The 25,770-nt window shown below is 38.4% G+C and overlaps 1 protein-coding gene across 1 annotated transcript in view; it reads left to right on the top strand.

The window, feature by feature from the left end:
• KCNH5 (potassium voltage-gated channel subfamily H member 5) overlaps positions 1–25,770 on the top strand; it is a 349,253-nt gene that overhangs the window by 25,843 nt on the left and 297,640 nt on the right. The window contains exon 2 of the mRNA XM_004612371.2: positions 24,327–24,450. Coding sequence (XP_004612428.1) covers positions 24,327–24,450 — 124 coding nt within the window. The remainder of the gene's footprint in view (positions 1–24,326; positions 24,451–25,770) is intronic.

The raw sequence follows: 25,770 nt of genomic DNA on the forward strand, positions 1-25,770 counted from the left end.
TAATCCTTGATGCTGCATATGGTCCCCTGAACACCCAGAAGTGACAATTGAATACTGAACCAGGGCTAGCCTCTGACCATTCCCAGGTGTGACCCACCACCTCTCCAAATAAATAAAATAAAAGTAAATACAGCTAAAAATGGACTTAGAAACTTATTCCAACAGGCAAATATGCATTCATTTTATACATATACACATTTTTAAATTTGCAATTGTGATAAGAGTTCCGGAGAAGATATAGACAACATAAAATTATGTAACAGGAAGGACCTAGTCAGGTCAGAAAAAAATTCACCAGCGTCTTATATAGGTACTAGTGAGATAAAGAATGGAAGAAATGGTAGGTTGAAAAGCCCTATTGTGAAATCTACAGGAATATAAGAAATATTAGTGTGGCTTTGATACTCTGGTTCTTATGGGAAGGGAGGGTATTGAATTACACGTCGGGTAACAGGCAGTATGTTGAGTGATGGCTCCCAGTTTCTGGTTTACATAATTCCATGGCATACATATTGTGCTACAACTTTTAATCTTTTCTGTTATCGATAGACATTTCCCTTGTCTTCTGTTAGGTTACTATGGCTAAATCTGATCTGAACATTTTTTTGTAAGTCATTGTGTAAGTCATTTTTATTTTACATGAGTAAATGCCTGAGTGAAATTTTTGGATATAGCTTATTATTTAAGTGTTGTAAGAAATTGTTTGCTATCAGAGTGATCTATAACATTTTATATTTTTATTAGAATGCAATTAAGTTTCAGTCATGCCAAAATCTCACTGACATTCTTTATAACCACTCTAATGGTTGTTAGTAATATACAGTGCTTTAAATTTGTGTTTCCTGAGCTACCGAGAGTATCCTGCTTGCATGGAAGAGACTGGTAAGCTCCCTGTGGCATATTCGATGTGCCAAATACAGTAACAATAACAGGTCTTATTCCCCTGACCCTAAAAAGAGCACCCAATTGTTGGGAAAAACGAATAAGGAGAGGTTGCTAAAATCTCAGGGCTGGGAAGAATGGAGATATTACTGGTGCCCGGTTGACTAAATCGATGAACAACGGGATGACAGTGATACAGTGATAGCTGATGATACTTACTATCTTTTCTTTGTGCCTTTGTCCACAAATTTCTTTTGTGAAACATCTGATCTATTCATTGCCATAGACATCACAATTTTTGTATATTGTCGCCAAATCCTTTCTCAGACATTTGTGCTATGAAAATTTTATTAAAGACTTTTAAAAGCATTTTTGGTTTTGGGGCCACACCTGGCTCTGCTCAGGACTACTCTTGGATCGATGCTCAAGGATCACTCCTAATGATGCTCAGGGAACCATAATGTGATATAAGAGACTGAACTGAGCTTCACCACAGGCAAAGGAAGTGTCTTAACCACTATTTCTCCAGTTTCTGGATTTTATTTTTATTTTCTTGAATGCAAGAATCACATAAGGCGTATTCTCTAACCTCAAGGTAACTAAATTGAAAATCAATTATCTGGAAAAATCTATAATATTGAACAATATAAAATCCATTCCTAAACCAATAGGTCAAAAAAGTAATCAAAAGACATTTAGAAGATATGTCAAAAAAGTATAATCAAAGCAGTTCTTTTTTGGGGGGTGGGAGAGTCTATACTTGGTGACACTTATGGTTTATTCTTGGCTCAGTGCTCACGGATTACTCATGGCAGCTCTGAGGACCATGTGGGGCACTGGGGATGAAAACCAGGCTGACTGCATACAAGTAAACTGCCCTATTGACTGTACTATTGCTCCAGCCTTTAAAGCAATTCTTAAGAATAAATTTCAGAGTTCAATTTACTGCTTGTATTTTTTAATGAAAGATGATCTCTCATATTTATTAAAAAAATAAATATAACTGTATCACTCTTTCACTGTCATCCTGTTGTTCATCGATTTACTTGAGCAGGCGCCAGTAATGTCTCCATTCGTCCCAGCCCTGAGATTTTTTTTGTGTGTGTTTTAACACTTTTAATACTTGAAATATTGCATGCAATATTACACTTTGTCTTTATAAATTATTTGCAGTTAAAAATCAGTCATAATAATTACATTCTTCATCATTGGTGATTGTAACTCAAACATGAAAGCTTGTGACTATATCTCACGGTGATTCAATAAAAAAAAGTTTTTATAAAATAAAAAAAATAATAATTACATTCTACAGCCTCTGCCATGTGAAGGGCCCAGCTTCTTCACTAATCTTGGAAGAGAAGCCAAGCCCTGAGATTTTAGTAGCCTCTCCTTACTTGTTTTTCCCAACGTTTGGAGGCTCTTTTCAGGGTCAGGGAAATGAGATCTCTTATTGTTACTATATTTGGCATATCGAATACGCCATGGGGAGATTGCCAGGTGGGATACTCTCAGTAGATTGCTGGGCTCTCTGAGAGGATAAAAATAAATAAAAAAATAAAAATAAATAAACATTTTAAAATATTGCTGAATTATATGTACCCATAGTCATTAAATTTATGGTCCTAAATACTATCTTGTCCATTTGAAAAGACAGCAATGGCATAGATGGAGAATTTAGAGAAATAATGAATCTGAATATGCTGAATATTATGATACCAATTATACTATGACTGCTGGAGACATAACATAGTGGGTAGAGCATTTGCCTTGCACACAGCTGCCCTGGGTTTGATTTCTCCGTCCCTCTCGGAGAGCCCAGCAAGCTAATGAGAGTATCCCGCCCACACGGCAGAGCCTGGCAAGCTACCTGTGGCATATTTGATATGCCAAAAACAGTAACAAGTCTCACATTGGAGACATTACTGGTGCCCGCTTGAGCAAATGGATGAACAACAGGACGGCAATGCTACAGTGCTAATGTTGCTCTTACTTCTGCTTTCACTTATGTATTTAGAGTATAAAATGCTTAACATTATTTTTTAGTATGTTGTGTTGTCATAGCTCTGTTTATTTAGAAGGGCCTACCCAAGTGACCCTTATCTTTAACTCCTTACTTCTCTGTAACGCAAAGACCCAGTTTATCTATAAAACCCCTACAAAATGATCCAGTTAAATTTTTCCTATGCTGAATTCCTTTTCCTTTCTCTCCTACTTTCTAATAAACCTACTTTCCAACTTTAAGTCTGAGCATCTTTATTACTCAGTATTTTTATTGTTGAAAATATTGAAGAATCTGGGAATTTGAGAATTGTTGATGAAAACAGAGACCTGTGGTCACCACTCCTGCATCAGAATACTGTGAGCTATAGGTTTTAGGTTTTGCCTTCCTCCCTCCCCCGCCCCCCCATACACAGAGGTGCTCATAGGCTACTTCTAGCTCTTGCTCAAGAGTGACCTCTTGTAGTGCTAGGGGGACTAATACTTGGTGCTGGAGATTTTGAACTTTGGTTAGCAGAATGCAAGGCATGGGTCTTAAACTCTACATTATCTCTTAAGCCTAAGATTTTTGTTCTTTTTTGTTTTTGAAAGATAACTTATTTCTACTTATCTTGCAGATTTTAATCATGAGTGGATGTTAGTTTTGTCTAATGCTTTTCTCCCTGCATCTGTTAAGATTTAATTATGAGGATTTTTTCTTTTACTTTTTTGATGTGGTGGATAAACTTGATTTCATAATGATAAGTCACTCCTAGATTTTTAAGATAAACTTTACTTGGTCTAGATATATTTTATTTCTTACTCATTTGCTTGATTTTATATGCCAATATTTTCTTCTTAACTTTTGCAACTCCATTGAAAGAATCTCTGGATCAACTACATTGAGAGCAAATCCTTTTTAACAGTCCTTGTTAAATTTGATATTGAGATAATGCTAACTTCATAAAACAGTTAAGAAATGTTTCCTTTCCAGGAAGAAATACTGTAATATTTGTATTGTCTTGGTTTAATATTTTATTTAATTTTTTGATTTTGGGATCAAACTCGGTGATACTAAGAGCTTCCTTCTGGCTCTGCACTCAGGGATCACTCCTGGTGGGACTTGGGGAACCACATGAAGTGCTGGGATTGAACCAGGTTGGCTGCCTGCAAGCCAGTGCCCTACCTGCTGTACCATCTCTTCAGCCTCAATGCAGCCTCAACAATGGACTGAGTCTCTTACTGTCATTCATTTTATATAATAACTATTAAGCTGTTATGATTTTTAATTTCTCTGTGTTTTTGTGTCATTTTCTTGTTTAGATATGGTCATCAGAGTGATTATTAAATTAAAAGTCATTGACAAAAAATTCTTATTAGTATAGATTTATTATTATTTGCTATCTAACATATGTAGTGCTATCTCCTCATTCATTTCTGATATTTGCAAATTCTATTTCCTCTTTCTTCCCTCAATCATATCAAGGGCTTATTATTTTTACTTATCTTTCCCAAAACCAACTTAAAAATTTTTTTATTAGTGAATCACTGTGAAGTACAGTTACAAACTTATGAACTTTTATATTTGCATTTCAGTCATACAGTGACCATTTACATCCCCCCACCAGTGCCCATTCTGCTCCACCAGTGTTCTGAGTATCCCTCCCACTACCCCAACCCCAACCCCACCAACCCATCCTGCCTATGTGGCAGGGCATTCCCTTTTGTTCTCTCTCCTTTTGGGTGTTGCAGTTTGCAATAGAGGTATTGAGTGCCATCATGTTCGGTCTATAGTCTACTTTCAGCACACATCTTTCAACACAAATGGGTTCTTCCAACATCCTCTATTAGATCTTCCCTACTCTATCTCAGCTGCCTTTCCCCCAACATGCAGACCTCCTGGTTCTTATCTCTACTACTCTTGGGTGTTAGTCTCCCATTCTGTTACTTTATATTCCACAGATGACTGTGATCTTTCTATATCTCTCTCTTTCTGACTCATTTCACTCAACATGATACTTTCCATGTTGATCCACTTATATGCAAATTTCATGACCTCATCTTTTCTAACAGCTGCATAGTATTCTATTGTGTAGATGTACCAAAGTTTCCTTAACCAGTCATCTGTTTTTGGACACTCCGTTTTTTTTTCCAGATTTTGGCTATTGTAAACAGTGATGCAATGAACATACAAGTGCAGATGTCATTTCTACTATACCTTTTTGCCTCTTTGGGATATATTCCCAGGAGTGGTTTTGCTGGGTCAAATGGGAGCTCAATTTCTAATTTTTTGAGAATTGTCTGTACTGCCAAAACTGACTTTTGATTTTATTTAGGTTTACTCTTTTTTGACTGAATTCTATTTCTTAAATTTTATATTCTGATTTCTATTTCTTCCTACTTAATTTTGGTTCTGTAGCTATTTTCCAAGTTTCTTCATATAAAATCTTAGAAACTTGACTTTATGTATTTATAAATTTTATTTTAAGCACAGTGTTTTGCAATCCTCTTAATTATATGGCTTCATGCATATAGTGCTTCTAATCACCTCCTTCCTAGACCATTACCCTCCTTCCCAGTCGCCTAATCTCTACTCCATCATTCCACCCCCCCCCGCCCCTCTCCCTCACATCAAGGCACTACTGTAGGTCAGTTTTCAGTTGTGTTGCCCAAACATTTGCTGTTCCCTTATTATGTTACTTTATATTCCACATATGAGAGAGATCATCTTTCATTAAAAAATACAAACAGTAAATTTAACTCTGTAAAATTTATTTTTAATAACTGATTTAAGGGCTGGAGCAATAGTACAGTCAATAGGACAATTGACTTGTATGCAGTCAACCTGGTTTTGATCCCCAGCACCTCATATGGTCCTCAGAGCTGCCATGAGTGATCCCTGAGCACCAAGCCAGGAGTAAACCATAAGTGTCACCAGGTGTAGACCCTCCCACCCCCCAAAAAAAGATCTGCTTTAATTGTACTTTTTTGACATTTCTTCTAAATGTCTCTTGATTACCTTTTTGACCTATTGGTTTAGGAATGGATTTGATACTGTTCAAACTTTATAGAATTATAGATTTTTTTCCGATAATTGATTTTCAACTTAATTACCTTGAGGTTAGAGATTTCAAGATTTTAAAATTTATTGATTTAATAATTGTGATTCCAAGTCTGTCAACACACTGGGAAAGAATAGGCATTTTGTAGCATAGGGTGGAGAAACTGTATCTTCTAATTTGAGAAAGTCGGAAGTATTGTTCCAATGTCATATATCCTTTAATATTGTAAGGAGAGGAAAGGAAAAATCCCTTTCCTTTCTCTGGTTGATATTGTTTTCTTGACAGAGGTTTCCACATACATTTGGTTGTGATGCTTTTACATCTATTGGTTGTGGTGCTTGCATGGAATTGCTCATCAGGTTATGGTGTCATTATATACAGTGCTCATTATGGGTTATTCTCTTTCATTGAAGTACATATTCACACTCTGAATGTAATATTCATGGAGGTCATTGTGGTACTTACACATGAAGTTGAGGGAGGGTGCATTCATAGCTCCAGTGCTCACAGATATTTTAGTTGCGTGCTTTCAAGGGGTTTTACTTTTTGGTTGTTGTGTTCCACACACCTGATTGCTATTAATTTAACAGTAGTTTATGGCACTTTAAAGATTTATGGGAATTTTAGATATCAGATTATACTTAGTTGTGTGGTGGCACTTGAACTCATGTCCTTGCAAAGCAGGTGTTTTAGTCATAGCTCTGTGTTGAGCCCACCATCCTCTGAGTCCACTCTTCTGAGCTGCCTCAAAGTCCCTTTAATTGTTTTTGCATCTGGTTGTTTTATCTTTTACACTGGAACGGTTGCAGTCTCATAATTGTATTTAATTAAAAATCCTTTTGTTATGTTATTATTAATTTTTTTACATTATGTATCTTGAAGTTCTCTGCCCCCTACACACACTTTATTTAAACACTGTGGTTTACAAAGGTATTCATTATGTATTGTTTGAGGCATTTGATATTCCTAACTCAGTACCACCACCACTATGACCTTCTCTTCACCATTGTCCTCATTTTCCTCATTCCTCTCCAACCTTGCTCCTGTAACAGGCCCTAAATAATTTATTTTATATTGCTTGTTACATAAAGATGGCAAATAGAATTATAAAAATAATTTAAGAGAAAATTTATAAAAATTGTTATATTTCAGGCTGGAGCCATAGCATAGCAGGTAGGACATTTGCCTTGCATGTGGCCGACCTGGGTTCGATTCCTCTGTCCCTCTTGGAGGGCCCGGAAAGCTACTGAGAGTATCCCACCCACACACAGAGCCTGACAAGCTACCTGTGGCATATTTAATATGCCAAAAACAGTAACAACATGGGGGCTGGAGCAATAGCACAGCGGGTAGGGTGTTTGCCTTGCACGCGGCCGACCCGGGTTCGATCCCCGGCATCCCATATGGTCCCCCAAGCACCGCCAGGAGTAACCCCTGAGCATCGCTGGGTGTGACCCAAAAAGCAAAAACAAAAACAAAAACAAAAACAAAACAGTAACAACAAGTCTCACAATGGAGACGTTACTGGTACCCACTCGAGCAAATGGATGAGCAACAGGATGACAGTGATACAATGATACAGCGTTATATTTCACCATGGAAACATTAAGTCCTTGTCTGAGGTTACTAAACTGTTGTTGCTAATTGAGCCTTCTGTGTTAATGGTTTTGGTAGTTGAGCTTTATTGGCTTCTTTTTTTAAAAAAAATATTTATTTATTTATTTATTTTTAAATTTTTTATTAGTGAATCACCGTGAGGTACAGTTATAGACTTACAACTTTTCATGCTTGTGTTCCAGTCATACAATGTTTGAGTACCCATCCCTTCACCAGTGCCCATTCTCCACCACTGATGATCCCAGTTTCCCTCCCAACCCCCGACCCCTTCCCCTCCACCCCACCCCACCTCTATGGCAGGGCATTCCCTTTTGTTCTCTCTCTCCTTTTGGGTGTTGTGGTTTGCAATAGAGGTACCGAGTGGCCATCATGCTTGATCTGTAGTCTACTTTCAGCACGCATCTCCCATCCCTAGCGGGTCCTCGAGCCACACCAGGTAAAGTATTGTCTTCTGTGTTACATTCCCATCCAATTGACTGTACTTTACTAAGATGTAGTATTGCAGAGCTTGGAGTTGTAATTCCAGAAAATCCAGAATATTTAATTGAGCAGTGAACTTACATGGTGGGGATCGTGAAATGTGGGTGTAGCTTTCAGGGCTTCTGGTAGTTGAGGCTCCGTGTGGGGAGGTCTCTGCCTCTTCTCCAAGAAGACCCAGAGTTTTCAGCCAAAAGAACCCGTATACCTTAAATTTTCAGCAGTTTGGCATCTCTGTGGAGTTCAGTCCTGAGGTGGTGGAGTCTGGCTGTAAGCATGGCAGCAGCTTTTGGGGTGTGAGTGCAGCTGCTGGGGATCTGACATGGCAGGAACTTGGCCCACCCCCATCCCAAATCACACTGGAGGTCTCAGTTGGAGACCGGTGTATCCGAGAAGTTGTTGTGACTAGTTGATCCTGGTCAAGATTTAATCACGAGTCTCTGAAACAGAACTGGTAGATGAGTTGAGGTTCTTTCATTACTTTAATATTATTTGGAAGTGTTATATTTTAACAAACTGACCATTTTATTGCTATTAAGGGCTTTTCTTCCATTACCCTTATCTTTAATACCTCTTTGTTTTATATTAACATAGCAATTATTATTTCTTATGCTCAGTGTTAATGGTATATTTCACCCACACTTAAAAAATAGACTATCAATTTTCTTTTATAAAAAGAGCAGCATGAAAAATTTTCTTAATGTGTTTATTTCATTTATATAGAATATAATGCTTAAAATGATTGGAATTAAGACTACAAGTTTGTGCTTTGCTTTTTATTTGTCCCATCTATTGTTTATTCTTCTTTGACTTCTTTTTTGCAGTTATAATTATTATAATCATTATTATTACTGTTATGGATGTTTCTTTTATTCCTTTTCCCCGCAAATATCTGTTGCATTTTTTTCACTGTGATTCTGCTGTGGTGATTTCTCCATGATCTTGTTATTGAATGTTTTTGTTTCGTCTTTTATTTTTAATTTAAGTTGATGAATATTTTCCTCTCAGTATTTAAAAAATTCATTCCATTGTTTTCTGACCTCTTTTGTTTTCTGCTAGTATGCTATAATTACTATCTCCCTCCCAAACTTCCTCCCAATTTTCCCAATCACATTTAAATAATGCGTTTTTCTTTCTTTGGATTCTTTAAATATTTTTTCTACATTTAAAAAAAATTTAGCAGGTTTATTATCATCTTCCTACCATGGCTTTGTTTGTTTTCATCTTGCTTGAGGATTGCTATGCTAGATCCGTTGGTTGTTATATTAGACTATTGGGAGAACTCCAGGCACTTATCTGAACATTTGTGTCCTGTTGTTCTTGTCTTTTTTCCCAGACTCAATTTCTTATATTTTAGACCACTTGGCATTATTTTAGAAGAAATATTTTCAATTTTTTTCCTTTTTGTCCTAGTTTTCAGTAATTATCTTTGATGTAGTTTAAAATTTTCCTCTTTACTGAAATAACAGGTTTGTAGCATTATATATTTAAGGTTTATACCCTTATATGCGAACATAGAAGAACACAAATGAAATATGTACTTCATTAAGCTCACTTAATGTTAGCTTTTATCCATTTTAGTGAGAAATACACAGTGGAAATGATTCCATGACTTTTTTTGGTATTGTTTTACTTCTTTACAGTTTTCTTTCCTGACATACCTGTGGAATTCTGGGGGCTACTTCTGGCACTGCTATTGGTACATGTGGAATGAAAACCACCTCTTGTATGCAAAGCCATCACGTCCATTTTTTTTTTATTTCAAAGATTCTATTATTTCTAAGTTCACATACAATATCACTTTCCCCTGTTGCCTTGTCTTTCTCTTGTTCTAATCTTTTGTTGTTGTTATTATTCTTGTTTTTATACTGGACATTGTATTGGTATTATGCAGAAGTTTAAATTCTTTCCATTATTTTTGTTCTTAGAAAAGCTGCATTTACTTTATTATAAATTATAACTATGTATTATTTGTGCAGTTAAATTATTGATAGGTCATTATGAGCTTGATGAATCTTAATTTTAGCATTATTTTAACATTATTTTCTTTACTTTGGCTATTGGTCCTAGGCTTTTTTTTTCCCTTGCATTTTGGGTCACTCCTGGCAATGCACAGGGGTTAATCCTGGCTCTGCCCTCAAGAACTACCCCTGACGGTGCTCAGGGACCATATGGGATGCTGGAAATCGAACCCAGGTCGGCCCCGTGCAAGGCAAATGCCCTACCCGCTGTGCTATCGCACCAGCCCCATGGTCCTAGACTTTTCACGATCACGATCACGAAATCCCGTTAATCATTGATTTCTCAAGCGGGCTCAGTAACCTCTCATTTGTCCTTTCCCCGAGATTTTAGAAATGTCACTTGATTCGGCCCTCCCAATGATTTAGGAAACTCTCAGAAGCTTGCCAGTTTCTCCCAGAGAGAGAAGTAGGCTACAAGATATTGAGAGGCTGAGAAGTGGCCACGCTCTTCTGGGAGCTTGCTTTTAAGTTTCTGTATGTTGGCCATTGATGGGATTACACACACATGGGTTCCTCTGCCGGTACCTTCATGCGTGAGGTCTGTCTGAACATGTGGAGAGGGGCCTCGAGCATGGCTGTAGCTAGGTTCCGGTGGTCTTTGGCCGCTGAGAGCTCTGCTCGGGGCGGGGAGGGAAGCTGGAGCCCATCCCCTCAGAGGGGCCCTGGGGAAGACAGCCAGGCATGCAGGCAATCGACTCTCTGTAGATCCAGAGAGCTGCAGATCTACACCTGGATGGATGCATCTTAGACTTTTATGAAAGATTTATACACAATTTTATGGTGATATATGTTAAAGAGACTCCCCTCGATTTTTTGAAAGTTAATAAATGTTTATTAAATAACTATTACATAGCACTGTAACTATTACATACCAGAAATTAATCTAGGCTCTGCAAAAGAAAGCTTTTAAGTAACATATACTATTACATTGTAAGTATTCTTTATAATGCCAGATACTTTATTTTTTTACAATAGTGTACAGGCAATGCCAGATACTTTATTTTATTAAATTTTATTTCATTTTTATAAAGTAGTTCACAAATTTGATTACATTTAATAATTCCTCTCAGAGAGCCTGGCAAGGTACTGACAGTACCTAGCCCGCATGGCAGACCCTGGTAAGCTACTCGTGGTGTATTTGATATGCCAAAAACAGTAACAACAATGGGCCTCATTTGCTTGACACCGAAAGGGCCCCCAATACAGCAGTGTTAAGAAGGATGAGCAAGGAGAGGCTGATAAAATCTCAGGGACGAACTTGACTGCCCAAATGAAGAAAGACTAAAGTAACTGTCTGTACATTCAACGCACATATGCTGGCATCAGAAGCAGCCACCAAGGACCTCGTGGAGCAAGTGCAGAAGATCAAGTACGACATCATTGGTCTGACCAAGATAAGAAGGCATTGATCACATCATGCCATTTTCGACACTGAAGAACTGTTCCTTGGAACTTGCTACAACAGAGGCATCTGTGGCATTGGTGTCCTTGTAAACACAAACTTGGCCATGAGCATCGATTCATTCTAACAATGAATTCGCCTAACAACTCAAATCGGATGATTACACTTGAATAGATGTGGCTCACTGCCAGCAGTTTCTATCTTCATCATCTATGCACCAACATCCAACTATGATGAAGAAGAAATTGAGAAGTTCTACATGGAGCTGGAAAAGTTCTATAAAGAAGACCACACCTTCTACAAGATCATTATAAGTGATTTTAATGCTAAGATAGGACCGAGAAGGTTGCCCGAAGATCTCCACATTGGGACCCATGGCCTAGAATGGAACGATCAGGGTGAGAGACTGAGTTCGTCATGTCGACTAAGACCATCTATGGTAAATCACAGTTTCAGAAGGCTGAATCTAAACATTGGACATGGGAGTCTCCTGGTGGACAGTTGCACAATGAAATTAACCACATCATATTCAATTGAAGGTTTTGCCTGACACATGTCATTGTTGTCCCAAAATTCCAAACTGTATCGGACCACCATCTCCTTTGTGCAAAATTCTACTTCACAGAGCAGGGAAAATTCAATTTCACAGAGCTGCAACAATTTAAGTTTAGGAAGAGAACTCCCAGAATGACCACCAACTGGGAGCTCTTTGGCACTATTGTGGCAACGTGGGAAGATGCCATTGTTGACAACATCGACGAGGAATACGATTGACTGGTTCAGCACCTCCATGACTGTGCAAAGAATGCCGAGAGTGAGAAAGCCACAAACAGACGCCTGTCTTCGAAAACTCTAGAGCTCATTCACCAACATGAATGAGCTCTAGAGTTTGGCATGAGTCTCAGGCAACCACAAGCTAACGTCCAAGCTTGCAAAGTTGTGCAGAAAAGCAATAAAGAAAGACCTCAAATAGAGAAAAGCAGCAGTGTTGGCCAATGTGGTAGAAGCCGGGAAAAATATTCGCAACACTTGCCTGTCCTTCGCCAACTACAAGACCAAGATGACTGCCCTCTGACGTCCTGATGGATCTATTACATCTTCCAGAAAGGCAATGGAGAGGATTATTCACGACTTCTACTTGGACTCTTTGACAGCCACATCCATCTCCCCACATACCAAATTCTGCAGGATGGATATGTCATTCCCCATGTCCTCCCTTCTGAAATCCGACACGCCATTTCATCGGTTAAGACGCATATAGCACCCGGTCCAGACAAGGTCAGACCTGAACACCTGAAGAATCTGCCACCAGTACTCATCAATACACTGGTTTGGCTCTTCACACACTACCTGTCCGTATGCATGTTTCTGTCCCATTGGAAAACCAGCAGGACCATTCTGTTGTACAAGAAGGGAGACATCCACAACATCGGCAACTATTGCCCAATCTGCCTGTTGTTCGTCATCTACAAGTTGTTCACTCGAGTCATCCTGAATAGAATAGGCAGAACACTAGATGAAGGACAACCATGCAAGTAGGCTGGGTTCCTAAAAGGATTCAGCACAATCGACCATATCCACACAGTGACCAAGCTCATTGAAGTTTCATGAGAGTTCAAGATGCCGCTGTCTAACATTCATTGATTTAAAGAACGCCTTCGATTTTGTTGAGACTGAAACAGTCATCGAAGCCCTAGCCAAACAGAGCATTCAAACTCAGTACATCAAGATCCTCTGCGAGCTGTATTACGGATTCACCACCAGGTTCTCACCATTCTACAAGGAAGTGATCATCGACGTAAAGAGAGCGGTTCGGCATTTACATAGACTTTACATTGACGTAAAGAGAGGGGTTCATTTCACTGAAACTCTTCAGTGCCACCCTTGAGAGCATCATGGGATGACTAGAATGGGAGTGAAGATAGTAGGCAATTACACCACCTCCGATTCACTGATGACATAGTTCTAATAACACCAAACATGAGCCAAGCAGCACAAATGCTGGCCCACTTCGACTGCTAGTGTGGAAGGGTCAGACTGCAGCTGAATCTCACCAAAACAATGCTCATGAAAAACAAACTAGTCCCCGATGTTCCATTTACTCTCAACGGATCTAACATCTCTGAATGTAGCAGCTATGTGTACCTGGGCCAAGAACTCAACATGAGGAATGACTTGGCGTCAGAACTGCGCAGGAGGAAGAGAGCAGCGTGGAACCCCTTCAAGAGCATCAGAGAAGTGGTTAAGCGGACAAAGAACCTCTGGCTCTGGGCACATCTTTTCGACTCCACCATTCTTCCTGCACTAACATACGCCTCAGAGACCTGTGCCCTACTAAAACAGGATGAGAACACTATTCTGGTATCCCAAAGAGGAATTGAAAGAGCTATGCGTGGAGTATCATGTTTTACTCAAGTGAGAGAAGGAATCCGGAGTTCTGACTTCTGTCGAGGATCAGGAATCAGGGACGCTGTCTCGTTTGCCAAGGCGTCAAAAACCAGAAGGGCATACAATGCGATTCAGAGCGGTTACTGACTGGATTCCATGAGATGTCAAAAGACTGTGTGGCCGCCCACCAACAAGATGATCAGACTTCTTCGTCAAAACCCTGAATGAACTGAGGCTTTTCCTGTTCCTGGAGCCAGCAGATATCACTGGGCTACACTAGCATGCGACAGGGCCTAATGGAGATGTTACTGGCTCCCGCTCGAGCAAATTGAAGATCAATGGGATGACAAGTGATACAAGTGAAGTGATAATATTTGGACATCAGTCCCATCCCCATTACACTTTATTTCACATTTGTCATGTTTCAAATGTTTTCATCCCGAGCCCTAACCCCTACCCCAAGCCCCAAAATAATTTATTTTGCATTGTTTGTTATGAATAAACTGCTGAAAATGCTCCAAAAGTTTCCTTATAGGTAAGCGTGTAAAGATTGTTGCATTTCACCCTGGGGCCATTATGTCCTTCTGTAAGAGATTACTAACATGTTGTTAAAGTTTGAGCCTTGTGTGCTCAAATATCTATGTATCAATGTATCTATGTATTATCTATCTATCTATCTATCATCTATCTATGTATCATCTATCTATCTCTGTAAAAATATATTTTCTTCTAAGATTCAGTAACTTCTACTTTAAACCCCATCAAATGTGGTGCACTACTCTTGGAATACGAGTGGTATGAGGTGTGAGATAGCACTCGTGGGTGAAGCTTAGCCTAAGAGTGTGAAGGGCAGCTGTGAGCACGGCAGTGGTTGAGTTCTGGAGGTTTTTGGCTGCAGGGGCTGGGACCCTGGGTGCCATGAATGAAACAGCCTGGCACAGGGTCTAATAACATGACCATGGCAAGTCGTTTAATGGTTTCTTCTGAAAGAATTATGAGTCACTGGATCATGGCTTTTAATGAGATTATCAAGCTCCAGTCAGAGGTGGCTTATGGGCTTGACTGCCAAGTTGCTGGTCCCCCTCAATTTCAAGTTGCTCTGGCAATTCCAAATTTTTCATATCAATTCTTTAGCCTGATGAGACTTTTGTACATGAGCAGTGTCACCCCATCTACTGTACAAACTGGAAGTATCTTCGTGGGAACAAACAATTCAGTGTGTATTTTTCTTAATGCGGTTTCCTCCTTTCAAGGATTGATTCATTTCAGTTTCTGCTTTCGTGTATGTGTGTGTGAGTGTGTATGTTTGTGTGTGTGTTGAAATATTTTTCCACTCACATGTGTACATTTTGCCCTATGTTTCTTGAGTTAGCATAGATTGTCAGACATATTTTACTTAAAAAGTTTTTGAGGTAAAAAAATGATGCTTATTACAATGTTGCAGTTTCTGGCAGATATTTCTCTGGACTTAGTTACTAAAACACTAAAATAAAGAAATCCAAAACTGTGCGGCTGCTAGTACAGCCTCTCGACCTCATATCTCTTCATTCTCAGCAATGGAAAACAAATTATCAAATGCTTTCTTTTCAGCAGGTCGACTTTAGGGGGGAGAAACTCCAAATCAATAATAGTGAGGTTTTTGTTGAAATATTGAATGTAATCAAAGTAAAGTGAAACTTACCAGTTACACAGGTGAGGTGGGGGGGGCTGGGGAGCTGGGGGGGAGGGAGGAAGGTATACTGTGATTCTTGGTGGTGGAATATGTGCACTGGTGAAGGGATGGGTGTTCGAGCATTGTATAACTGAGACTTAAACCTGAAAGCTTTGTAACTTTCCACATGGTGATTCAATAAAAGAATAAATTAAAAAAAAAAGATGTTGCATTGATCTTTGTTCCATCCTGTTTGCAGAACAGTGCCTTCGACTTAGTAACTACTTTGTAAGTGTTGAATTATATTGTTATTTTTGTGAAGATTAATTGTGGTTCATAATTTAATGTAAAGTTTCTTTATAAATTAATTTATCTTTTCAATATATTATATTAGAGATTTTTAGGTAGAGCTTTTAAATATTTTGGTTAGTCTAAATATTTGTACTATTTTTTTTCTTTTTAAATTCTTTTATTAATTCACCATGTGGAAAGTTACAAAGCGTTCAGGTTAAAGTCTCAGTTATACAATGCTCAAACACCCATCCCATCACCAGTGCACATATTCCATCACCAAGAATCACGATATACCTCCCCCCTTCCCCCCACCTCCCCAGCCCCCCACCCCGCATGTGTACCTGGTAAATTTCACTTTACTTTCACTTTACTTTGATTACATTCAATATTTAAACAAAAAAAATCACTATTATTGATTTGGAGTTTCTCCCCCCTAAAGTCGATCTGCTGAAAAGAAAGCATTTGGTAATTTGTTTTCCATTGCTGAGAATGAAGAGATATGAGGTTAGGAGGCTGCACTAGCAGCAGCATAGTTTTGGATTTCTGTATTTTAGTATTTTAGTAACTAAGTCCAGAGAAATGTCTGCCAGGAATCGCAACATTGTAAGCTTGTACCTCTCAGCTACTTTATATTCCACATATGAGTGCGATCTTTCTATGTCTGTCTCTTTCTTTCTGACTCATTTCACTCAGCATGATACTTTCCATGTTGATCCACTTATATGCAAATTTCATGACTTCATGTTTTTTGACAGCTACATAGTATTCCATTGTGTAAATATACCAGAATTTTTTTAGCCAATCATCTGTTTTCGGGCACTCTGGTTTTTTCCATATTATGGCTATTGTAAACAGAGTGGCAATGAACATGGAAATGCAGATGTCATCTCTACTATACCTTTTTGCCTCTCCGGGATATATTCCCAGGAGTGGTATTGCTGGGTCAAATGGGAGCTCAATTTCTAACTTTTTGAGAATCATCCATATTGTTTTCCAAAAGGCCTGAACCAGTCGGCATTCCCACCAGCAGTGAAGGAGAGTCCCTTTCTCCCCACATCCACGCCAACACCGGTTGCTTTTGTTTTTTGGGATGTGGGCCAGTCTCTGTGGTGTGAGATGATATCTCATTGTTGTTTTGATCTGCATCTCCCTGATAATTAGTGATGTTGAACATTTTCTCATGTGCCTCTCAGCCATTCGGATTTCTTCTTTGGAAAAGTTTCTGTTCATTTCATCAGCCCATTTTTTGATCGGGTTGGCAGTTTTCTTCTTGTGGAGTTCAACCAGTGCATTGTATATCCTTGTTATCAACCCGTTATTGGATGGGTACTGCATAAATATCCTTTCCCATTCTGTAGATTGTCTTTGTATTTTGGTCACTGTTTCTTTTGAGTTGCAGAAGCTTCTTAGTTTTAGATAGTCCCATTTATTTATCTTTGTTTTCACTTGCTTGGCCAGTGGCATGTCAGCTTTGAAGATACCTTTGGCTTCAATGTCGTGGAGGGTTTTGCCGACCTTATCTTCAATGTACCTTAGGGATTCTGGTCAAAATTAATCCATTTTTATCTGATTTTTGTACATGGTGATAGATGGAGGTCTAAGCCCATTTTTTTTGCATGTAGCTGTCCAGTTTTGCCAGCACAATTTTGTTAAACATGCTTTCCTTGCTCCACTTCACATTTCTTGCTCCCTTATCAAAGATTAGATGATCATATATTTGGGGGTGTATGTCAGAGTATTCGACCCTATTCCATTGGTCTGCAGCTCTGCCTTTGTTCCAATACCATGCTGTTTTAATGACTACTGCTTTGTAGTAGAGTTGGAAGTTGGGGAGGTTGATTCCTCCCATTTTCTTTTTCCTAAGGATTGCTTTAGCTATTGGTGGGGGCTTATTGTTCCATATGAATTTCAGGAGTGCTTGCTCCATTTCTTTGAAGAATGTCAAGGGTATCCCTATAGGGATCGCATTGAATTTGTACAATGCTTTGGGGAGAATTGCCATTTTGACAATATTAATTCTTCCAATCCATGAGCAGGGGATGTCTTTCCATTTCCTTGTGTCCTCTTTTATTTCCTGAAGTAGTGTTTTATAGTTTTCATTATACAAGTCCTTTACCTCCTTTGTTAAGCTGATTCCGAGGTACTTGATTTTTTGAGGAGCAATTGTGAACGGGATTGCTTTTCTCAGTTCACTTTCTTCTCTCTCATTATTTGCATATAGGAAAGCAATGGACTTTTGGGTATTGATTCTATAGCCTGCAACTTTACTATACGACTCTATTGTTTCTAGGAGTTTCTTGGTAGAGGTTTTAGGGTTCTCTAGGTATAGTATCATATCATCTGCGAATAGTGAGAGCTTGATTTCTTCCTTTCCTACCTGAATGCCCTTAATATCTTTTTCTTGCCTAATCGCTATTGCAAGTACTTCCAGTACTATATTGAACAGAAGTGGAGAGAGTGGGTATCCTTGTCTCGTCCCTGTTCTCAGAGGGAAGGCTCTTAGTTTTTCCCCATTGAGGACAATGCTTGCCATAGGCTTGTGATAAATGGCTTTGACTATATTGAGGAAGGTCCCTTCTATACCCATTTTGGCGAGTGTTTTCATCATAAACGGATGCTGGATCTTGTCAAATGCTTTCTCTGCATCTATTGATATGATTATATGATTTTTATCTTTTCTTTTGTTGATATGATGGATTATGTTGATTGATTTCCGGATGTTAAACCATCCTTGCATCCCTGGGATGAATCCCACTTGGTCGTGGTGTATGATCTTTTTGATGAGTTGTTGTATTCTATTTGCTAATATTTTGTTGAGGATCTTCGCATCTGTGTTCATCAGGGATATTGGCCTGTAGTTTTCTTTTTTTGTGGTGTCTTTGTTTGCTTTTGGTATTAGGGAGATATGAGTCTTATAGAAGCTGTTTGGGAGGGTTTCTGTTTCTTCAATTTCCTGGAAAAGCTTGAGAAGGACTGGCAAAAGGTCCTCTTTAAATGTTTGGAAGAACTCGCTAGTGAATCCGTCTGGACCAGGGCTTTTGTTTTTGGGAAGACTTTTGATTACCATTTCAATTTCCTTGATGTTAATTGGACTATTCAGGTACTCCAGGTCTCCTTGGTTCAGCCTTGGAAGATTATAAGAGTCGAGGAATTTATCCATTTCTTCTAGGTTCTCTTGTTTCATGGCATAGATATTTTCAAAGTAGTCTCTGATGATCTTTTGAATTTCATTGGTTTCTGTTGTGATGTCCCCCTTTTCATTTCTGATTCGGCTTATAAGGGTTCTCTCTCTCTCTCTTTCTTTGTGAGTCTTGCTAGTGGTTTATCAATCTTGTTTATTTTCTCGAAGAACCAGCTCTTGGTTTCATTGATCTTTCGGATTGTCTTTTGGGTTTCCATGTCGTTAATTTCTGCTCTCAGTTTTATTATCTCTTTCCTTCTGCCTGGTTTGGGCTCCTTTTGTTGGTCCTTTTCTAAGGTCTTGAGCTGTGAAGTCAAGTTATTTATGTGGGCCCTTTCTTCCTTCCTGAGATATGCTTGCAGAGCTATAAATTTTCCCCTTAAAACGGCTTTAGCTGCGTCCCACAGGTTCTGGTAGCTCGTGTCTTCATTCTCATTTATTTCTAGGTACCTTTTGATTTCTTCCTTGATTTCCTTCCTGACCCACTCATTGTTCAATATTGAGCTATTTAATTTCCAGGTGTTTGATTTGGTTTTCTGCATCTGCCCACGATTAAGTTTTATCATCAGTGCATCGTGGTCTGAAAAGATAGCTGGTACAATGTCTATCTTTTTGATTCTGTTGAGGTATGCTGTGTGGCCTAGTGCATGGTCTATTCTGGAAAATGTTCCATGTGCACTGGAAAAGAATGTGTATTCCTTTTTTTTGGGATATAAAGCCCTGTATAGATCTATTAGCCCTCTATCTTCTATTTCTTCCTTCAAAGCCAGTATTTCCTTGGTGAGTTTTAATCTTCTTGATCTGTCCAGAGGAGACAGTGCGGTGTTGAAGTCTCCAACTACTATTGTGTTGCTCTAGATGTCCTTCTTAAGGTCTCTTAGCAGCTGTTGTAGGTATTTAGCTGGTCCCTCGTTGGGTGCGTAGACATGTAGGAGTGTGATTTCTTCCTGATGTACACATCCTGTGATTAATAAAAAGTGGCCTTCACTATCCCTTCTAATCTTTTTCAACCTGAAGTCTATGTTGTCCGATACTAGTAACGCCACCCCAGCTTTCTTGAGGGGTTGTTTGCTTGCAGGATTGTCTTCCATCCTTTGACTTTGAGTCTGTGTTTGTTCTGGCTATTCAGATGTCTTTCTTGCAGGCAGCAGAATGTTTGGTTCAGTCTTTGAATCCATTTTGCCAGTCTGTGTCTCTTAATTGGTGAATTCAGACCATTGACATTAAGGGAGATTATTGTTATGGGATTTTGTGCCATTTTTGTGAAAGGGTTTGTTTTGCTTGTAGGGGTTGTTCTTGTCTTACAATAGTCCCTTTAGTGCTTCTTTTAGGTTTGGTTTTGAGTCTATGAAGTTCCTGAGCTGTTGTTTATCTCCAAAGTAGTGTATGATTCCTTCTAGTTTGAATGAGAATTTAGCCGGATAAAGTATTCTTGGTGAAGCATTGATTTCATTGAGTTTTTTCACTATATCCCACCATTGCCTTCGAGCTTGGAGGGTTTCCTCTGATAGATCTGCTGTGAGTCTAAGGGGTGCTCCTTTGTATTCGATTTCCTTCTTGGACCTTGCTGCTTGCAGTATTGTGTCTCTCTGAACGATGTCCATCATTGTAACTATGATATGTCTTGGGGTTTTTCTGTTAGGATCTCTTTTAGCTGGCACTCTTCGGGAGCCTTGAATCTGGATGCCCGCATTGTCCAGCTGTGGGAAGTTTTCCGCAATGATTTGTTTGACTGTGTCTTTTTCGTTGGGGTTGGTTCCCTGTGGTTCTGGTAGTCCAATGATGCTAATGTTGTTCCTCTTGAAATCATCCCCTAGGACTCTGATTCTGGCTAGAGCTATTTTGAGGTCTCTTGCCATGGCTTGTTGTTGCCTGTAGGCCTCTTGCAGCTCATCTTCAAGCACACTGATACTGTCTTCGGCTGCAGTCATCCTATTGTTGAGGGCAGCCAGAGAGTTTTTGATTTCATGTACCGAATCCTTCATTTCTTTTTGAAGGTTTTTTATTTCTGTTCTCATTTCTTCCCGTATTTTGTCGGCTGTCTGTTGTATTGTTTCTGCCAGGTCTTCCTTGAAGTTGTCTATCTTTGCATTGAGTTCATTGAACATGTTGAGGATTTCAACTCTGAATTCTCTCAGAGAGGTCAAGTTTGTAGGAAACGCCCCTTGAGGTTTCCGGACTCCTTTGATCGTCCTCTGCTTGCACTGGGGATTTTCGCTGTTTCTTCATGTTGTTGTTGTGGCATGAAAGAGGGCCGTTGAAGATGAGTATCCCCGTTTCCTTTTGTTGTGAAAAAGGATTGTGGATAGGCTCAGTTAATAGTGGTTGCCTTAATACTTGCCATTTGTAGAACCTGGTCTCCTACTGAGATGTTTCCTTCAATTCTTATGTGAAGTCTTGTGTTTTATTGTCCTACTGCTTGCGAATAGCTAGGATGTTAGTCTTGGATAGGATGTTGAGGAAACTATCTGCCGCCGCGTTAGTGGCCGCTGATGATGAGGCCACGCCCACTTTTCTTAGGCCACGCCCCCTGTCGATTATGCCACGCCCCTTTCCCACAACCCGGCAGTGGTCAAAGTGCGGGGTGCTCAGGGCCCTGGAGGAGGCTGGGTCCGGAAGGGCGGGTCGAGGGAGTGTCACAGACCTTTGCCGGAAGACAGAATGGTGGCGGCGCTTGGGGTCGGCGTGCCGGCCACTCGGCCGGCAGTCCGCAGGGGAGGGAGGCGCGGGTGCTCCAATATTTGTACTATTTTAAGTTAGATATTTTTTAATTTTGAAATTAGCTTCATGGGTGGAGCAATAATACAGTGTGTAAGGCATTTATTTACCTTGCATTGGTTCAATTCTTGGCACTCTGTATGGTCCCCTAAGCCCCACCAGGATTGATCCCTGAGTGCAAAGCCAGGATTAAGCCCTCAGCATTGCTGGGTGTCACACTCCTATCAAAAATTATTTAATAATATTTCTGTTTTAATATTTTAACTTTAATGCATCTAATGTTAATATATTTATCATATGTTGGGAGGACCCATTCAGGTTGAAAGATGCCAGCTGAAATAGATTATAGACTGAACATGAAGGCCACTCAATACCTCTATTGCAAATAACAATACCGAAAAGGAGCAAGAACAAAAGGGAATGCCCTGCCCCAGAGGCAGGGTGGGGTGGTGGGGAAATGGGTGGTTATGGTGAGAGGGATACTGGGATCATTGATGCAGAATGGGTACTGATGGAGGGATGGATAAGCGATCACTGTATGACTGAAATGCAAACACAAAAGTTCATAAGTTTTTAACTGTACCTCACAGTGATTCACTAATAAAAAAATGAATTGTATTTATTATATAATCCCCCAGATTGCTAAAGTTTCTGCCTACGACTTTCGATAGTCTGATATTTTTTGTATTAATTCTTATACCTGAAGCAAAACCACATTTTCATGCAAAATAGATCAGAGCTATTTTTTTAAATTTAGAGTAATTGTGTTTCCAAATTCTGTGAACATATGGTTAAAATAGCATCTTTTAATCATTTTATTTTAGTTTGGGGCCACACTGTGCTGTGCTCAGGGTTTAGTCATGACTCTGCACTCAGGCATCACTCCTGACAGGGCTTGGTAAATCATATGGAGTGCCATAGATCAAATGTAGGTCAGTGGGGTGTGCAAGGTACATGACCTACCCACACAACCTCTGGCCCTTGAATTATTTAATTTTGACAAAAGACTTTTCCATTCTAGTTTAAGATTTACTAGGTCAATCTCACAGACAAAGAATTTATCTAAATTTGGCATGTCCAAATTGCATTAACATTACTTTTGAAATGACCATCCATGTTTGCCTCCTCTATGAAGTTTTGTATGTATTCTTACTCAATTTATACCGAAGTGGCAGTTAACTGAAATCAAATAATCACTGCTTTATGAAGAAAAAGAAATAACTAATTTTTTTCAGGGCTAAAGCTGAGGGCTCCGTGGAGGAGGAAATCAATATAGAGTTCTGGTTAGCTCCTTACCTAATTCATATTAGTCATTTAAAGTAGCAAAACATTTATCTTTGATGGATGTATTCTAACTGAACAAGAAAATTCAATTTTTTAATTCCTAAAGAATTTGTTAATCATGGTGTTGGAGAGATAGCACAGTAGGTAGGGCGTTTGCCTTGCACGCGGCTGACCCGGGTTGATTCCCAGCATCCTATATGGTCCCCTGAGCACCACCAGGGGTAATTCCTGAGAGCAGAGCCAAGAGTGACCCCTGTGTATCGCCAGGTGTGACCCAAAAAGCAAAAAAAAAAAAAGAACTTGTTAATCAGTAGTAAGTCACCGACAGCCCAATAGAAACATTGCCAGAAATTTGGGAATAGATAATATGCTATTCTAAATAACAGTATAAATGATCAACAACTTCACCAATAATTTAGCAGCTTAAAATTTTTATCTACTTTTACTGAGCTAACACTACATGATTGTATATGATTTAGGGTCACAATTCCATGCCTATATTCCATGTATGTATTATCACACCTCAATCATCATTTTCCAAAAGTGTGGTTCAGATATAAGGTTCATGTCTTGCATGTGTGAGTTAAAAACCCAGAACTGCAAGAAAAATAGTATATCGAACTAAACAGTACACTCAAAAATTTATATTTTGTACTCAAGAGATAACTTTTTCTGAGAAAGAAACTATTTCTGTTTGAATGAAGATAAATTAAGAGACAAAAACCTATTGTAAAGTATTGATTTTGTTTGATTTGCACATTTTTTGGGGTATATGGTTAACTCCAGTCTACATGTTTGTAAACAGTGGTAGGTACTTTAGATTATAAAATCAAAGTACTAGATTGTAGATAGACATGTAAGTGCAAGGCTCTTAATAACGAGAGGGTAAAGAGCCTTTTTCTCCCTCATGGCTTACTTAAAACCTCTGCAAATTTGTCATCTATTATCCAAATTGTGAACTTTCTTCCAAATGACTCTAGTTCAAATCTTTAAAAGTTGCCTTGTTTTATATAAAATTACTTTAGTCAGCAACATTTATTTAGCACTAACCTTATTTTTTCATAACTTAAAGTATGCTTGAATGTAGTTATTATAAACCACTTTACTTTCAATGAAGTTTAGTTGTATTCAAATCTTTATTTATTACATATATCTCTTATTCATACTCAGCTTATTATATCTATTAAACTTTAAAAGAATGGGTTTTATTATTTGTGTTATGACAAACTATAGTTACAGTTAATTTGCCTCTTGATGAGATTGTGTTCAGGAATGTATGGTAATAGACATTCAACTCGATTTGTCTTTGATTATTTGAAGAAAGTACATTGTGAAATATAGTTAAAAGTTTTCTTTTATCTCTTTCTTTCAGAATCAAGTTTCTTACTGGGAAATGCCCAGATTGTGGACTGGCCTGTAGTTTACAGTAATGACGGATTTTGCAAACTCTCTGGGTATCATCGAGCTGACGTCATGCAGAAAAGCAGCACTTGCAGGTAGACAGAACTCTTCAGGAATATTTTCTGAAGTCTAATAAAATGTTGAATATGGCTAAGAATTTTTAACTTACTTAGGCTGACATATGAGCCACAATAATATTAGGGTGTTAAAGAAGACAAATTGTTAACAGAAGTACACAATTGAATATTTTTTGGTAAGAATTTTTACAAACTTGGAGATTGTGTATGAACTTATCATTTAATTTAATATTTTCTATCATCTATCACCTATTATGAGTTGGGAACTAGTCTACGTGATCAGAGGAACATCCTGCTTCAGGGACCTAGTGATGACATCAGCACTTCTTTAGCAGCTGAAATCGCCTTAAGCAAAGTTGAACAAATAATTCCCAACCAAGTATGGTATGGTTCATCAACATTTAAAGATGCACCAAAAAGTTCTTGCATACTGTAAAAATCAAGCATACTTGAAAATATTAGTGCATTGTACTACTTTTGTTTCACTTATGTAAATCAGAATCTGGTATTTAGTATTTTTTTATAAACATTCCTTTAAAATATATCAAATCTGTGAATTTAGAGAAAGTTTTAAAAGATCATAAAAAAGAAAAGGATGCTATATAGGGATCGATTTAAAACTAAAACATTTTTACAATATTCAGATGGGATGTTATTTTCTTTAGTTAATTTTCCTTTAATGATTTCACCTAATTAAATACCCAAATCATATTATTTTAAAACTGCAAATAATTTGAATTATTTTCTACCCCAAATCTTTCTGAAGGAGAAAAATGACATAGAGCTGTCTTAAGGTACTTGCTCAGGAAAACAATAATTCATCTATGTTTTTCCCTACCCGTTTATCTTGAAAGGATATATATATACACACATATATATTTACATCTATATGTATATTCTTCACACATGCAAATGTGCTTATATAAATTCTTTTTGTCTTCAGAGAATCCAGGAATTTCATATTACACTTGTTAGTCAAAACCTAACCATATATATGTATCATTTACAAAGGTTTTGTGAAACATATGTTCCCAGGCTGCATCTAAAACCATTCAAATCAAAATTGCGTTAGTGTATTAGTGGGAAAAAGAACTCATACGTTTAACATTTTGATAAGATGACTCTGATGCTTTGTCAAATTTAAGAAATAATTTGTACAAATACCCATTCCTTTCCCTATCTTCTTCCAGTACCCTCATAAACCTCTCTACTAATGTCTTCTCTGTCTTCATGCCCAGGTTGGTAAATAGGACAGATAAAACTCCATAGCCTACTGAAAACCTCAGATTTAGCTGTTTAACTGTTAAGTATAACTCTGAGCATCTTTCTATCTTTTAT

The sequence above is a fragment of the Sorex araneus genome, chromosome 3, assembly GCF_027595985.1.
Source record: "Sorex araneus isolate mSorAra2 chromosome 3, mSorAra2.pri, whole genome shotgun sequence".
Lineage (NCBI taxonomy): Eukaryota > Metazoa > Chordata > Mammalia > Eulipotyphla > Soricidae > Sorex > Sorex araneus.